Below are 17,387 nucleotides of genomic sequence, written 5' to 3'. Positions count from 1 at the left end.
TGGTCCCCATTTTCGGATTAATCCGAAAATTTCTAAAATATGGCCTAGATACGAGATTTAGGACGTCGCAAAATGTTGAGTTTTTGGAATTTATGGAAAACGTGACGTCACCGGAAGTGACATCACTTCCCTGGTGTCACGTGCATTTCTATCCATTCCAAATGTTGGCTGCGTGACGCCACTCCACTTTTGGTTAAGTTGTTACCATTCAAGAGCTTGCGCATTATTGTTTTGCTGATGGAACTTCACGTTAAGAAATGACAGTGATTAACATATAGACAGTTTGAAATTATCGCATTCTGTACGTGAGCAAAGAAAGCTGCTAACATCTAAAATTACATTAAAAAATACAATACAAAAAAATCCGAATTTGGGCTGAACCAATCCCTAATATAAACATAAACACAAATCCACACAGACATATGCACATTTAGTACACACACACACTATCGACAAAGGGAAAGATCCCTCGTGTAGTCTACACAGACTGTGCTGTTAGCGAGCACCTATGAAGGCTGGCACGGCGCACCTATGCTGAGGTGGTGTGGCCAGAAACCACGATCAGCCACCTTCAACTCGATTGCGCATCGAAATAAGTACTGCACCAGGTACTCATTGAAGGCTGAGTCAACCTAGGGGAGGCCCAGGACTGGTTCAGATATCACTGATGTTGACCGTGGGCGGAACTCTAGCCCAGGTCGCTGGGTTCATAGCGCAGTGCGCTAACCTCTACAGGGACTCCTCTACTTACGAACGAGTTCGTTTCTAGTGGTCTGTTCACAAGTCGATCTGTTCATAAGTCCAACTTTACTCCTTTTGATTCCAAACACGTTGTACGGCGTGCACACTAAACACGGGGAATGGCTTTAAAAGTTGTATACTCTCCTGTAGACGGAGATGCCACCGGTTCTTAATGTTCTGCAGATGTATATGCCACCACTGCCATCTATTGCGCGGCGGTTGAACTTACTACTCTCGGTCTGAACATGCAACTGGACATACGGACCAGGTTTGTTCGTATCTCTGAAAGTTGTAAGTCTAATGTTCGTAAGTAGAGGAGTGCCTGTACACTACTGCTCCCACACACACACACACCACACACCGGTACACGCGCAGACACACTGTAGATATAGGCACTCGCATAAAGTATTTTATAACTTGTTTGTGTTCATCTCATTACTCTTTTGGAGGCGCATTTGCTTTTAAACAAAGCCATCACTATCGCTGCTATTTGGCCCCGAATTCAACACAGTGTGCAATCACATAACGGAGTCCTCAAAGGGACTGCATCCTAAGACCCTGGGACTGTGGGTCTTTCTCTGAGTCTATGGGTCTCTATGTGAGTATATGGGTCTCTATATAAGTCTATGGGTCAATATGTGAGTCTATGGGTCTCTATTTGAGTCTATGGGTCACTATGTGAGTATGGGTCTCCATGTGAGTCTATGTGTCTGTCAGTCTATGGGTTTCTATGTGGGTCTATGGGTCTCTATGCGAGTGTATGTGTAAGTCTATGGGTCGCTATGTGAGTATATGGGTCTCTATGTAAGTCTATGTGTCTCTATGTGAGTCTATGGGTCACTATGTGAGTCTATGGGCCTCTGTGTGGGTCTTGGGTCTCTATGTGAGTATGAGTCTGTATGTCAGTCTATGTGTCAATCTATGGGTTTCTATGCAAATCTGTTGGTCTCTATGCGAGTATATGAGTCTCTATGTGAGTGTATAGGTCACTATGTGAGTCTATGGGTCTCTATTGTGGGTCTTGGGTCTCTATGTGAGTATGGGTCTATATGTCAGTCTATGTGTCAGTTATTGGGTTTTTATGCCAATCTGTGGGTCTCTATGCGAGTCTATGGGTCTCTATATGAGTGTATGGGTCTCTATGTGAGTCTATGGGTCACTATGTGAGTCTGTGGGTCTCTGTGTGGGTCTTGGGTCTCTATGCGAGTCTATGGGTCTCTATGTGAGTGTATGGGTCTCTATGTGAGTCTATGGGTCACTACGTGAGTCTGTGGGTCTCTGTGTGGGTCTTGGGTCTCTGTGTGAGTGTATGGGTCTCAATGTGAGTCAAAGGGAGCGAGTGAGAGGGACAGAAGAGAGGAGGGAGGTCTGGAGCCCGGGCTTGTACAATAGCAGCAACTTGCAATGACGTGACATACTCACACGTCTCAGCGCTGATTTTTAGCCTAGGGAACCCCGTGGTGGCAGCTGCCTCTGTGCGGGACCAGGCGAACAGCATCGGCCCGGTTGGTTCTACCAAATTCAGTGGTTTGCCTTTGTGATCGTTACGTTTTTTGTTGTTGCTAATTTTGAACCGCGACACCGGCATGCAAGGGCCTACGACTCTCTTCTGAAATTACGTCGGGGGGGTGGGGGGGTCTTCGTCCAGTGCAGGGCAGACAGCAGCGCAAATATTTTACGGTTAGCACACAAAACCGCAGTATTTACCAGGGCGACCGCAAAACCTCTGCAATCAGGCGGCGAGTCACGGCCCCCGTTTGTGTCTCTGCAGAATTCCATCGCTTGTTCCACGATTGAAACCAACTTTTGCAAGGCCGACACTCAAGTAAAATATGGAAGCGATTTGCCTTCTTTGACTTTATAAATTATGAGAACACGTGAACATATGAAACTGAAACGAGCCACAGTGTTATCCTACTTAAACGAGAATTGAGGCATTGGTCATCAACTCCCGTTTTAAATATTCTTAGGTTTTTTCGGTAAAGTCACGTAGGTAAAAAAAATGTAAATTCATTAAAGTAAAATAAAATAAAAATCACGACGTTTCGGAGGCAACACAAGCTTCCGTCTTCAGGTGGAACCGTCACAGCACGATTGCTGTATCAAGCCCTGCAAGAGGCAGTGGTGGAAATTCCACATTGCCATGGCAGGGGTGAGTATATTCAAAGGACAACCACTGTTTACTGCTGATCTTGACCACAAAGTGGTTCGACCATGAGAGCTGAGTCGACCACCTCCCCCCCACCCACCCAAACGGCATCCGATCTCGCGAAACCTTCCGGTCACTGGAACCGATAAACTCATCCGGCGCGTGATGGCAGCACGCTCGCAGGCTCTGCAGAAGAGGTGGCGGGCAACGGGGCAGACTTTGACTTAGACCGGGGGTGGTCGGCAACTAAAATAACGAGACATTTGTTGTTTTCGAATTCGGTAAAAATAACAACAACAACAAAAGCCACAACTCGGTATTTCAAGAGCCACAATGCGCTGCGGCGAATAACGTCACGAAGCTGTTGTTAAAGAGCCACCCAGCATGCGCCTCCATAAGCCCCAGTTTGCCGACGCCCTTGATTTAGATTTTAGACGGATCGTAGACACAACGGACAATTCTCCCCCTATATCATGGGACCTTTTTAACAGTAGAAAAGTATGAAAAATAAGAATAGGTTTCTTGTTTACCCTTCCTGGCAATAAAACAGGTGTTACTGTTCGCCTTCTGGCGTTGTTTTATGGTCTGACACTGGTGAGACTAGGCCATAAAGATGGCTGCTGTCACTGGTGTAGGCCAATCCGTTTCAAAGACAATGCCATAACACATTCCTGCGGAGGGAGCTGGTAGGAACGTTGGGTTGCTCGGTCAATGGCCAGGGTCAATGGCGGCGTGGTGTTTTCCGCAAATATGGCCAACTGTGAGGGCGGGCACAAGCCGGCGTGAGTAGGTTAAACGTTGAGTTTTATAAGGGCACCACGGGGTGACCAGCCCCTCCCCTCCCCACCCAGCCCCACCCCTCCCACCACCCACCCAGCCTCACCCTCCCCACCCAGCCCCACCCTCCACACCCAGCCCCTCCCCACCCTCCCCACCCAGCCCCTCTCTACCCTCCCCTCCCCACCCAGCCCGACCCCTCCCATTTTTGGATGCACGACGGACGGACGGACACAATAATCCCCTGTGGGCTGGTGGAACCAGGTGGTTCCTACCAGTATATTCATATTCTATGGGTCTTTCGGTAAAGTCACGTAAATAGGTTCTTTGTAAAGTCACGTAGATAGGTTCTTAGAACCTAGATAGGTTCTTGAACTTATCTACGTGACTTTACCGAAAGACCCATAGAATAGGAATTCCTGCAGTCACGAAATCTTTAAGTCAAGATTCAATGCCATATATGATCAGAGCACGTATGTTTACATGTTCACCACAAGTACCGTGGGTGGTTAATGCGGACTTGATTCCTTGAAAAAGGTTTCTATTTGGTGTTTGAACATCTTCACACCTTCTGCTTTATTGCGAAAAAGGGTAAAACCAATTCTTTTTTTTTCATAATTCTCCCCTTCCCATATCCGTCTCTCTACATACAAAATAAAATAAAAAAATCTTCTTTGCACATCCTATAAGTCGCACGGCCTTCTGGGAGTGCATCATTTCGGCAGCGTTGGTACCAGCACGAGCAACGCTCTGGACCGGTTTTGACATTCAAGTGTCTCATCAGCAGTCAGGGCTCGCTTAATTAAACCGATCCCGGTGAGCTGCCAGATAATTATGGACATGGACCCCCACTCTGATAGATTTGCAAAACGATACAATACACAACACAAATGAATAATTGGGAGAACAAAACAGAAAATTGAACATTATGACTTTACAATTGCAACTTTAAAATTGCAATTCTGCGTCGGGTGGCGGAGGGTTCAACGACACATTTACATTTCTGCGATTTAACCCAAAAGAAAAACCTTTATTATGAATTACAATGTGGATTTATAATGCCTCAACTACGGCCAGGGGGCAAAGAGTCTTTAAATCTACACAAGTCGATGGGTCTCTATGTAAGTCGATGGGTCTCTGTGTAAGTCGATGGGTCTCTATGTGGGTGTATGGGTCTCTGTGTAAGTCGATGGGTCTCTATGTGGGTGTATGGGTCTCTATGTGGGTGTATGGGTCTCTGTGTAAGTCGATGGGTCTCTATGTGGGTGTATGGGTCTCTGTGTAAGTCGATAGGTCTCTGTGTGGGTATATGGGTCTCTATGTAAGTCGATGGGTCTCTGTGGGGGTATATGGGTCTCTGTGTAAGTCGATAGGTCTCTGTGTGGGTATATGGGTCTCTATGTAAGTCGATGGGTCTCTGTGTGGGTATATGGGTCTCTGTGTAAGTCGATGGGTCTCTGTGTGGGTATATGGGTCTCTATGTGGGTGTGTGGGTCTCTGTGTAAGTCGATGGGTCTCTGCGTAAGTCGATGGGTCTCTGTGTAAGTCGATGGGTCTCTGTGTAAGTCGAGGGGTCTCTGTGTGGGTATATGGGTCTCTGTGTAAGTCGATAGGTCTCTGTGTGGGTATATGGGTCTCTATGTAAGTCGATGGGTCTCTGTGTGGGTATATGGGTCTCTGTGTAAGTCGATGGGTCTCTGTGTGGGTATATGGGTCTCTATGTGGGTGTGTGGGTCTCTGTGTAAGTCGATGGGTCTCTGCGTAAGTCGATGGGTCTCTGTGTAAGTCGATGGGTCTCTGTGTAAGTCGAGGGGTCTCTGTGTGGGTATATGGGTCTCTGTGTAAGTCGATGGGTCTCTGTGTAAGTCGATGGGTCTCTGTGTGGGTATATGGGTCTCTGTGTAAGTCGAGGGGTCTCTGTGTAAGTCGATGGGTCTCTGTGTGGGTATATGGGTCTCTGTGTAAGTCGAGGGGTCTCTGTGTAAGTCGAGGGGTCTCTGTGGGGGTTTATGGGTCTCTATGTGGAACAACGGCTACCATATTAACGAGCACAACACGAAATTAAAACCAAATCCGCCACCTTCGCTTAATCTGCCGAGTCGCGAGCTGCCATTCAAATCCAATACATAGTCCTTGCCTCATTACATTAACATCTAAAAGGCGGGGGGGTCCCTGTGGGGGGGGGGGGGGATAAGTGGGGGGCTTTAACACAGCCCGCTTATGAGCTGATGCTAATGACCACCACCATCACCACCATCACCACTACCACCACCACAGCCAGCCACCACCATCACCACCACCACCATCACCACCACCACCATCACCACCACCATCACCACCACACCCAGCCACCACCATCACCACCACCACCATCATCACCACCACCACCACCACCACAGCCAGCACCCACAACGACAAAGACACCACACGTGTCACGGGCACCGGCTCTTGCACAAGCACCAGCAGTGGCCACCTACCCCCTCGTACGCCGTGGCGACCTTCAGAGGTGCTCGCCAACAGCATCTCCCCCCCAAGCCACATCTTGGAGAGTGGGAACTTGTCGACGGGCATTTGGGAGATCGTCAACAATTGTTCGTGGAAGACTGACTGCTGATAAGACACCCAATGTCGAAACCGGTCCAGAGTTGTTGGTTCTTTCGGTAAAGTCACGTAGAAGGGAAATAATAAAATAATAAAAATTAAACATAATAAAATAATTCTCACGACGTTTCGGCCACAATGCAGACCTGGTCTTCACCTGAGGACGGCTGCCTGCGTTGTGGCCGAAACGTCGTGAGAATTATTTTATTATGTTGTATTTTTATTATTTTATTATTTCCCTTCTACGTGACTTTACCGAAAGAACCAAGAAAGTGAATCCCTGCAGTCACGAAAGCTTTAAATCGAAATTTAACGGTCCAGAGTTGTTGATTTTTGTTTGCGTTGAACCAACGGTGCTTATATTACGCCCCCCACCCACCCATAAGGCCTTGTGGTTGATGTGATGTGTAAACACAATACTTTTATATTTTATATGGAGGGACAGATATGGAAAGGAGTCGAATCATCTGCCTATTTATTTTGCGTCCACATGGGATCGCCTAAGCAGAACACACACAAAGACAAAGATCCCCCGTATAACCTTAACAGACTGTTGGGGCAAGTGCTGTTGGCGAACACGGCACACGAGGGGGGTGGGTGGCCAACACCACGCCCGGCCGCCTTTGTCTCCCTCGTGGCGATGTTTACTACACACAGCACCAGGTACTAATTTGAGGCTGAGTCGACCTAGGGGAGGCCCAGGGCCGGTTCAGATAATCGTCACCGGTGTTAGCCGTGAGCGGAAATCGAACCCGGGTCGCCAGGTTCGTAGCGCTAACCGCTACACCACCGCTCCTCTAACACAGACACGCACACATGCACACAGACACACACAGACACGCACACAGACACACAGACACACACAGACACACAGACACACACACAGACGCGCACGCAACCTGCCCCTAAAGGTTTGCCCGCACACCTCGTCCTAACCCCTCCATTGTCTGCTAAAACCCCCCCACTAAATCTGCCATTGTCTCGATACAAAGATCCACCGGGTAGCTCAAACAGGCTGTTGGGGCAAGTGCTGTTAGCGAGCACCTATGAAGGCCGGAACGGTACACGAGGGGGGTGAGTGGCCAGCACCACGCCCGGCCCTCTTGGTCTCTCCACTGCTGTTGTTTACGCATTGCACCGGATACTCATTTCAGGCTGAGTCGACCTAGGGGCGGCTCGGGATCGGTTCAGACAATCGCCACCGGTGCTGGCCGTGAGCTCGGGTAGCTGGGTTTGTAGCGCAGCGCGATAACCACTCTGCTACCGCTGCCCTCAAACATACAGGAACAAAGACAAAGATTCCCCATATAGCCTTAACAGACTGTTGGGGCAAGTGCTGTTAGCGAGCACCTATGAAGGCCAGAACGGCACGCGAGTGGGTGGGTGGCCAGCCCCACGCCTGGCCGCCTTTGTCTTCCTAGTGGCGATGTTTTTACGCACCGCACCAGGTACTCATTTGAGGCTGAGTCGACCTAGGGGAGGCCCAGGACCGGTTCAGACAATCGTCACCGGCGTTGGCCGTGAGCGGGAATCTAACCTGGGTCGCCAGGTTCGTAGCGCAACGCGCTAACCACTACGCTACCGTGTGTGTATGTGTGTATATGTGTGTGTGTGTATGTACACACACACACGCACACACGCACACACACACGCACGCATGTGTGAGCATAAATAGAGAGGAGGTCTCACGTGAGGTCGCACCGTGACGCGCGCCTTCAAGGCGCGTGCACCTCAGCTCCGTGCAGCAAACTCACACACACAGACACACACACACACACAGATACACACGCAGATACACACACAGATACACACACAGATACACACACACAGACACACACACAGATACACACACAGACACACACACACACAGACACACACAGACACACAGACACACACAGACACACACACACAGACACACACACAGATACACACAGATACACGCAGACACAGATACACACAGATACACACAGACACACGCAGACACAGATCCACACAGACACACACGCACATACACGCACACACGTGCGCTTTCACACACTGAGGCCACTGCGTTCGTAGCACGTGGACAACAAACAGAACCGTCGACAACGTCGACGGTTCACCACCATCATCACCATCACCACCATCATCACCATCATCACCATCACCACCATCACCACTATCATCACCACCATCACCATCACCAGTGGTGCTAGGGCTACGGGTCTCTATGTGAATTGGTGCTCAACTCACGCAGTCTCAAGGCGCTCCTGCCAACAGCTACTGACCTTCATCACCACCATCATCACCATCACCACCACCATCATCACCACCATCACTACCATCACCACCATCAGCGCCAGGGCTACGGGTCTCTAGGTGAGCTGGTGCTCAACTCACGCTGCTGCCAACAGCAGGTGGCTGCTTTAACTCAACCCCCTGCCCCGCATCATTGATGATTTGACAACAACAACGATAACAACGACAACAACAAAATTCCACCGCCGATCAATTAACTAATTCGTGAATTACTTTTCGAGAGATGGCGAGCGACTCGAGCAGAGGGGCTCGCGTGCGAAGTGGAGGCCACGACCGTGGTGGGGGCTGTCCCGTTGCGAGTCGTGCGAGGAGCTCCCCTGCCGAGTGGGGGGCTGTGGCCCCCCTCATTAGAGAAGCGCATCAAGAGCACGACCACCACGACCATCACCAACACCACCACCACCGCCACCACCACCACCGTCGTCACCGCGACTCAGCACCCACACGGCGCTCCAGAAGTTCATTCTCCATCGCCAGCATCCTGGGTTTGGTGGACACAGAAGAGGTGGAGGTGGAGGAGGTGGACGAGGGGGAGAGGAGGAGGAGGGGGGGAGGGCGGCCCCCTTCAATTGCGAGCACGGGGACACCGCAGGGCGGGGGGGGAGGAGAGCAGCCTCCATCACCTCCTCCACCTCCTCCTCCACCTCCTCCTCCACCTGCTGCTGCTGCTGCTTCATCTCGGAGAGATGCAGGTGAGGGACGCTGAGAGGAGGAGTAAGAGATGAAGAGGAGGAGGTGATGATGATGTGGATGAGGAGGTGATGATGATGTGGAGGAGGAGGTGATGATGATGTGGATGAGGAGGTGATGATGATGTGGAGGAGGAGGTGATGATGACGTGGATGAGGAGGTGATGATGATGTGGAGGAGGAGGTGATGATGACGTGGATGAGGAGGTGATGATGAAGTGGAGGAGGAGGTGATGATGAAGTGGAGGAGGAGGTGATGATGACGTGGATGAGGAGGTGATGATGATGTGGATGAGGAAGTGATGATGATGTGGATGAGGAGTTGATGATGATGTGGATGAGGAGTTGATGATGATGTGGATGAGGAGGTGATGATGAAGTGGAGGAGGAGGTGATGTGGAAGTGGAGGAGGTGTTGGCACTGGTTAGGTGTTCCACCTACTGCTGATGGTGATGCTGCTGCTGATGTTGATGATGGTGATGCTGAGAATCATGATGCTGCTGATGATGCTGATAACAATGATGCTGGTGCTGATGATGATGCTGAGAATTATGATGCTGCTGACGATGATGATGCTGATAATCATGATGCTGCTGATGATGGTGATTCTGAGAATCATGATGCTGCTGCTGACGATGATGCTGATGATGATTCTGAGAATGATAATACTGCTGCTGCTGATGACGAGAATGATGATGTTGCTCCTGCTTAGAATGATGATGCTCCTGATGATGATGATGATGCTGAGAATGATGAGTTTCCAGTAGAGCCACCCTCCCTCACCCCGGCACTATCATTCAATCTCCACCCCTCACATTATAGACAGCTTTGGTGCAATCAACAAAAGCCAATTAAATATCACTCCGAGCTCCGATTTGCCCGTTCACTCAACATTCTGATCGTAGAAGGGGCATCACGGTCTGCTTCCTTTCCGCTCACAGATGCCACGCTTCCTTTGCTACTTCTGGATTTTGCTTATTCAATCCTCTTCCCACGAACACTCGTTGACACAGTATCGTTTTAGTCAGGTGACCCATTTGAGACTCAAATGTTCGATGCTATTCACGTTCTGCTGTTGCCCCAGGTGTTTCTGGAAGAACGATGGCTACGGATTTGCCCCCAGATCTTCTGGCATACATCCTGTGTCGTAAATTGCATTTTCTAGTTCCGTCACTTCATTCGGAAATAATCGAGCTCTTTAGTCATTTCTCATGCGTACTTGTGTTGAACTTCTTCTTAGCATCGTACGTGGCCAACCGCGCTAATCGGCAGTGCGGAATATCTCAGTTTCTACGGAGATATTAGTGTCCATCGCGTCCTGTCGCCCTGCCATCTTTCGTGTTCCTGACAGCGCTTACGAATTAACATTATTTTGTTTAAAACCGCGCTTTTGTTTTTGCTGACATTTACGTCCTGTGACCACCTCCCGCGTGGAGATGGAGCCGGGAGAGATTTAGAGAGGTGGGTGGAGTGCCGAATTACTGCCCCCGTGTTTATTGTTGATGCTGCTCCTCTACAAACGTTGCCCGAGGCATCGACGTTGGTGGGATGAGATTAGGGCCAATTAGTTTGCGAGTTCACATTAACGGGATTACATGTCGCTGTGTCCACGGGCTCTTTGTGTGTAAGATGCAAACACATTCTAGCAACCCACCAACTCACTCGAACCACTAATTCACCCACCCAACCAGCCACTCATCCACGCACGCACCCACGCACGCACCCACTCACTCACTCACCCACCCACCCAGCCACTCACTCGACCCACTCACCCACCCAACCACCCACTCACCCACCCAGTCACCCACCCACTCACTCACCCACCCACCCAACCACCCACTCACTCACTCACTCACCCACCCACCCACTCATTCACTCCCTCACTCACCCACACATTCACTCACCCACTCACCCACCCAACCATTCGTCCACCCACTCACCCACCCACTCACCCACCCACTCACTCACTCACCCACCCACCCACCCAACCACCCACTCACTCGTCCACCCACTCACCAATTCACTCACTCACTCATCCACTCATAACCCACACTCGAATGTCCTCTATTTTCTCGGGAAAAGTTCGCCGATACCCAAGGCTCGTTTTGGGTAAGGTCCTGCCACGTTGGGAAGTTTGTCCAGGAATTAAATTCACGAGTTTGTGTTTTAATTTTTTTAGTTTTGCCCATTTGCGAAGCGCAATTCTCAATGGCACATGACGTCAAGCGGCCAGCAACAATCAGCACTGTCTACGAGTGTAACACGTTTTCCTGAATTGGGCAAGGTTCACAATCAGAATCTTTAGTCATCTCAGGAGCAATCCGATGAAGTTCTTTTTCACGGATATCCGGTAGAAAGTCACAACCACGAACAATAACAACAATTGGTTGGTATAAGAGCGAGGGAAAGAGACAATGGGAGGGGAATTCCAAAGTGGAGTAGTGAACTGGTAAGCAGCAGAATATGAAGCCTTGTGACTTGCAGTGTGGTGGGTGGGTGAGGGAGTACGGTGGTGGGTGAGTGGGTTCATGAGCTCGTGTGTGGGGGAGTAAGTTGGTGGGTGAGTGGGTGAATGGATGAGTGGATGTGTGGGTGGGTGAGTGAGTTGGTGGGTGATTAAGTGGGTGAATGGGTGAGTGGATGTGTGGGTGGGTGAGTGAGATGGTGGGTGAGTGAGTGGGTTACTGGGTGAGTGGATGTGTGGGTGGGTGAGATAGATGGTGGGTGAGTGGGTTAATGAGCTAGTGTGCGGGGGGGGGGGGTGAATGAGTGTGTCTGGGAGTAAGTTGGTGGGTGATTGAGTGGGTGAATGGGTGAGTGGGTGAATGAGTGTGTATGGGAGTGAGTTGGTGGGTGAGTGGGTGAATGGGTGAGTGGGTGAATGAGTGTGTATGGGAGTGAGTTGGTGGGTGAGTGAGTGGGTGAAAGGGTGAGTGGGTGAATGAGTGTGTATGGGAATGAGTTGGTGGGTGAGTGAGCGAGTGAATGGTTGAGTGGGGGAATGAGTGTGTATGGGAGTGAGTTGGTGGGTGATTGAGTGGGTGAATGGGTGAGTGGGTGAATGAGTGAGTATGGGAGTGAGTTGGTGGGTGAGTGAGTGGATGAATGGTTGAGTGGGTGAATGAGTGAGTGGGTGAATGAGTGAGTGGGTGAGTGAGTGGGTGCATGGATGAATGGTTGAGTGAGTTGGTGGGTGAGTGGGTGAGTGAGTTGGTGGGTGAGTGAGTGGGTGAATGGGTGAGTGCGAGTGAGTTGTGATGCGAACTCCGGTGGTCATCCTCACAGCAGGGGGCCTCTTGGCTGCTCGCCATCGAACACAGACGGCGGTCACCGCATCGCGTGGCGCTTTCAGATGCGCTTCTGCGGCCGTCTGGAACGCTCTTCCTTCCGATATTAGGAAGTCACTGGGAGCTACGCACTTTGAAATCATCGAGTCTGACAAACTCATTTCTTTAGAACTGCTTTTTGTGTTTAGCTTGTTGTTCTTACCCCGACACTTCCGATTAGCACGGGTTGGCTACGTGGGGTGCGAAAAAAGTTCAACATACATTTACATATATGAGATATGTTCAGCAAACATTACATACAACACACCGAAACTCACCGTGAAACTCACCCTGCGGCGCGAAACCAACTCACCCACGCCCACCCGCATACACACGTGAAATAATATCAGCACACGTTACATGAAATAATTTCAACACACACACACACATGAAGAATGTCAACACACACACACACATGAATAATTTTAACACACACACACACATGAAGAATGTCAACACACACACACATTAAATAAGTTCAACACACACAAATGAAGAATGTCAACACACACACACGAAATAAGTTCAACACACGTTACATGAAAGCAGTTCAACACGCACACACATAAAGAATGCCCCCCTTAACCAGTATATACAAGGTCGGGTCTCTTGGGACTTCTCTTTACTTGATACAGTAATCGTGCTGTGACGGTTCCACCTGAAGACGGAAGCTTGTGTTGCCTCCCAAACGTCGTGATTTATTATTTAATTTCAATTTTTATTTTACCCACGTGACTTTTACCGAAAAAAAGAGTATGAATCCTTGCAGTCACGAAAGCTTCAAATCTACAATGTAACGTGTGTTGATAGGCGCTCGCCTAACCACCGCGCGCGTGTCACCGCCCAGACCGCCAAGAGGCGCCGGACGCTGAACGCGCACGCGGCCGCCGGTCGGAGGTGGCCCCGTCCAGAGTGGGGGGCCCGGGGGGCCCGGGTGGCCCTTGGGGGCCCCCCCCGGGAGAGAAGGAGAGCTGGTACCGCAGCCGGAGGCCCCGCACATCCTTCAAGAAGTCGCAGGTGCTCGCGCGCGTGCCCGTGTGCCCGCGTGCGCGTAAAAAAAAAATCATCTTCTTGGTTCTTTCGGTAAAGTCACGTAGAATTGAAATAATAAAATAATAAAAATAAAACATAATAAAATCATTCTCACGACGTTTCGGCCACAACGCAAGTAGCCGTCCTCAGGTGGAGAACAGGTCTGTCGAGGAAACAGAGTCTGACAGACCTGTTCTCCACCTGAGGACGGCTACTTGCGTTGTGGCCGAAACGTCGTGATAATTATTTTATTATGTTTTCTTTTTATTATTTTATTCTTTTAATTCTACGTGACTTTACCGAAAGAACCAAGAAGATGAATCCCTGCAGTCACGAAAGCTTTAAATCGAAAAAAAATCATCGTCGCTGGGGAGACAAAGGCGGCCGGGCGTGGTGCTGGCAGTGTGCTTATGACCGGCTCCAGTTTAACAGCAGAGGTCTCACTCCGAATCAGTCGAGCGGCTATATATTTTCATCGGTTGCGAAACGCTGCTGTGTGGAAGCTACCTGGTCTGTCGCTCCGCACGAAGCTTCAGGTCTTCTCGGCTACGGTCATTCCCTCCCTTCTCTACGCTTGCGAAACGTTGACCCCCCTAATGGAACATCTTCGCCGATTAGAAACATTTAGGCTGGCCTGCCTACGATCCATCATGGGTTTAACCAGGCTGGATTGTGTGAGGAGCTCACAAATCCTTGAAAGATCTGGGCAAAGTCCCATCGGTGAGCTCCTCCGGCAGGCAAGGCTGCGTTGGCTGGGTCATGTAGCCCGCATGCCCAGCCACCGCATGCCCAAGCAGCTTTTGTTCGGCTGGATCGAGGGGGCTAAACGGGCGCGGCACGGGCTAGAGAAGATATGGAGTGATGTGGTACAGGAGGACGTGGAGCTGAGTGGACTTGCCGATGACTGGTACCAGCGGTGTCAAGATCGGCCTCTGTGGAGGAGGCTCGTGAAGGACGCTACTGGGCAGTTGGAGGCAGTCGCCCTCCAACAACAACGGAGAGTGGAGGAGCGACGCTCACAACAACGAGCCGAGCGCCGGGTGGCTAAAGCACAGCAAGTTGGCACAGTAGGGGGCACAGGTGGTGCATCAGCCAGTCATCTCGGTCATCTCGGTCAGTCGACCCGTGGCACCTGCTGGGTCTGCCCCGTGACCTCCTGCCAGCGGGCGTTCGACACTTCACGTGGCCTCAAGGTGCACATGGCCTGGCACAAGCGTCGTGGTGACGTCACCGCCACTTAGTGGCGAATGGCGGTTGTTGTTGTTGTTGTTGTGTGTCTGTGTGTGTGTGTGACTGTGTGTGTGACTGTGTGTGTTTGTGTGCCAGCAGCTGTTGCTGCTGGAGCACGTGTTCCGCGCCGCTCCCTACCCGGGAATCGAACTCGCGCAGAGCCTCTCACGCAGAGTCGGCGTGGACGAGGATCGCGTGCTGGTGAGACACGGAGACACGGAGACACGGGGACACAGAGACACGGAGACACGGAGACACAGAGACACAGAGACACAGAGACACTCGTGCAGAGTCTCTCACGCAGAGTCGGCGTGGACGAGGATCGCGTGCTGGTGAGACACGGAGACACGGAGACACGGGGACACAGAGACACGGAGACACGGAGACACAGAGACACGGGGACACAGAGACACTCGTGCAGCGTCTCTCACGCAGAGTCGGCGTGGACGAGGATCGCGTGCTGGTGAGACACGGAGACACAGAGACACGGGGACAGAGACACGGAGACACAGACACGGGGACACGGAGACACGGAGACGCGGGGACACAGAGACATGGAGACACGGGAACATAGACACGGAGACACGGAGACACGGGGACAGAGACGCAGAGACACGGGGAGACACAGAGACACGGAGACACGGAGACGACACACGGAGACGCGGGAACACAAAGACAGGAGACACAGAGACACGGAGACACAGCACCATAGAGACACAGAGACACATGTCTGTGTTTTGTCTCTCTCTGGTTGTGTGTCTGTGTGTCTCCGTGTCTGTGTTTTGTCTCTCTCTCGAATGTAGTTCTACCTGATGACGGTTGCTTGTGTTGCAATCGAAACGTCGTATTCTATTAGTTAATTTATTTTCTTTCAACGTGACTTTACCGAAAGAACCAAAGAGTCATTCCTGCAATCACGAAAGCTTCAAATCAAGTTTAAACACAGTGGGATACAGTGGGATAGAGAGGGACGCTAACACGACTGGTGCTGCTGATGATCAGAATATGAATGTTTATCTCTGGTCTGCAGGAGGAATCCGATGAGCAATGAAGCGTTTTTCGCAGATGTCCAGTCGTGAAGATATTGGTGATGCTGTTGATGATGTTGCTGATGATGATGTTGCTGATGCTCCCAATGATGTTGCTGCTGCTGCTGATAATGATGATGTTGCTGATGCTGATACTGATGATGTTGCTGATGCTGCTGCTGATGATGCTGATGATGATGTTGCTGCTGCTGATGATGATGCTGTTGCTGCTGATGATAATGATGATGTTGCTGCTGCTGATGATGCTGCTGCTGATGCTGCTGCTGATGATGCCGCTGATGCTGTTGATAATGATGATGCTGTTGCTGCTGTGATGCTGCTGATGCTGCTGCTGATGATGCTGCGTGTTCCCATCAGGTTTGGTTTCAGAACCGCAGGGCGCGCATGCGCCGTGCGTACCGCGAATCGCAGCTCCGCGCGGTGGCGACGGCTCTCGCTGGGGGGTCCGCCCCCACCCCGTGACTCACCCACTCACCTGCACACTCACTCACCTGTACACTCACCTGTACACTCACCAGTACACTCACCTGCACACTGACTCATCTGTACACTCACCTGCACACTCACTCACCTGCACACTCACCTGTACACTCACCTGCACACTGACTCACCTGTACACTCACCTACACACTCACCTGTACACTCACCTACATACTCACCTGTACACTCACTCACATGTACACTCACCTACACACTCACCTGCACACTCACCTACTCACTCACCTGTACACTCACTCACATGTACACTCACCTACACACTCACCTGCACACTCACCTGTACACTGGCTCACATGTACACTCAAATGTACACTCACCTGTATACTCACCTGCACACTCACCTGCACACTGGCTCACATGTACACTCAAATGTACACTCACCTGTACACGCACCTGCACACTCACCTGCACACTCACCTGCACACTCACTCACATGTACACTCACCTACACACTCACCTGCACACTCACCTACACACTCACCTGTACACTCACTCACATGTACACTCACCTACACACTCAACTGCACACTCACCTGTACACTGGCTCACATGTACACTCAAATGTACACTCACCTGTACACTCACCTGCACACTCACTTGCACACTCACCTGTACACTCACCTACACACTGACTCACCTGTTCACTTACCTGTACACTCACCTACACACTCACCTGTACACTCACCTGTACACTAACTCACATGTACACTCACCTGCACAACGATAAAGATGTCCCGTGTAGCCTGTAACAGACTACTTTTTAATACATGTTTCCTCCTACAACATCAGAGTGCAGCGCCACATTAAATACGCACTACAACGACAATAGTTTAAAGCGATTTGAAGCATGTTTTATTTGGGGGGGGGGGCAGAGCTTTGTGACGTCATATTTGAGGGGGGGTCTGACATTTTGTGACGCCATGTGACGAGGGGGGGGGCAAAATCGTCAAAAATCGCGTGACGTCTTTATGGACGCCCCCCTATATACAGGTACACT

The 17,387-nt window shown here is 50.6% G+C and overlaps 1 protein-coding gene across 1 annotated transcript; it reads left to right on the top strand.

The window, feature by feature from the left end:
• The first annotated feature begins 8,789 nt into the window (after positions 1-8,789).
• On the top strand, positions 8,790-16,354 carry LOC144947176 (uncharacterized). Its single transcript, XM_078876366.1, has 4 exons — positions 8,790-9,258; positions 13,429-13,598; positions 14,943-15,044; positions 16,250-16,354. Exons 1-4 carry the CDS (start codon positions 8,790-8,792, stop codon positions 16,352-16,354), a joined length of 846 nt encoding a protein of 281 aa, XP_078732492.1.
• Positions 16,355-17,387: the final 1,033 nt, after the last annotated feature.

The sequence above is a fragment of the Lampetra fluviatilis genome, chromosome 44 (genome assembly GCF_964198595.1).
Source record: "Lampetra fluviatilis chromosome 44, kcLamFluv1.1, whole genome shotgun sequence".
NCBI lineage: Eukaryota > Metazoa > Chordata > Hyperoartia > Petromyzontiformes > Petromyzontidae > Lampetra > Lampetra fluviatilis.
This window is presented reverse-complemented; position numbering and strand designations above follow the sequence as displayed.

What these genes read in the sequence shown, in the direction of transcription:
- LOC144947176 (XM_078876366.1), top strand. Translation starts at nt 8,790, where the DNA reads ATGGCGAGCGACTCGAGCAGAGGGGCTCGCGTGCGAAGTGGAGGCCAC. An exon ending in TTCATCTCGGAGAGATGCAG is followed by an intron (nt 9,259 to 13,428) that starts GTGAGGGACGCT and finishes GTCACCGCCCAG; the next exon opens with ACCGCCAAGAGGCGCCGGAC. An exon ending in TGGACGAGGATCGCGTGCTG is followed by an intron (nt 15,045 to 16,249) that starts GTGAGACACGGA and finishes TGTTCCCATCAG; the next exon opens with GTTTGGTTTCAGAACCGCAG.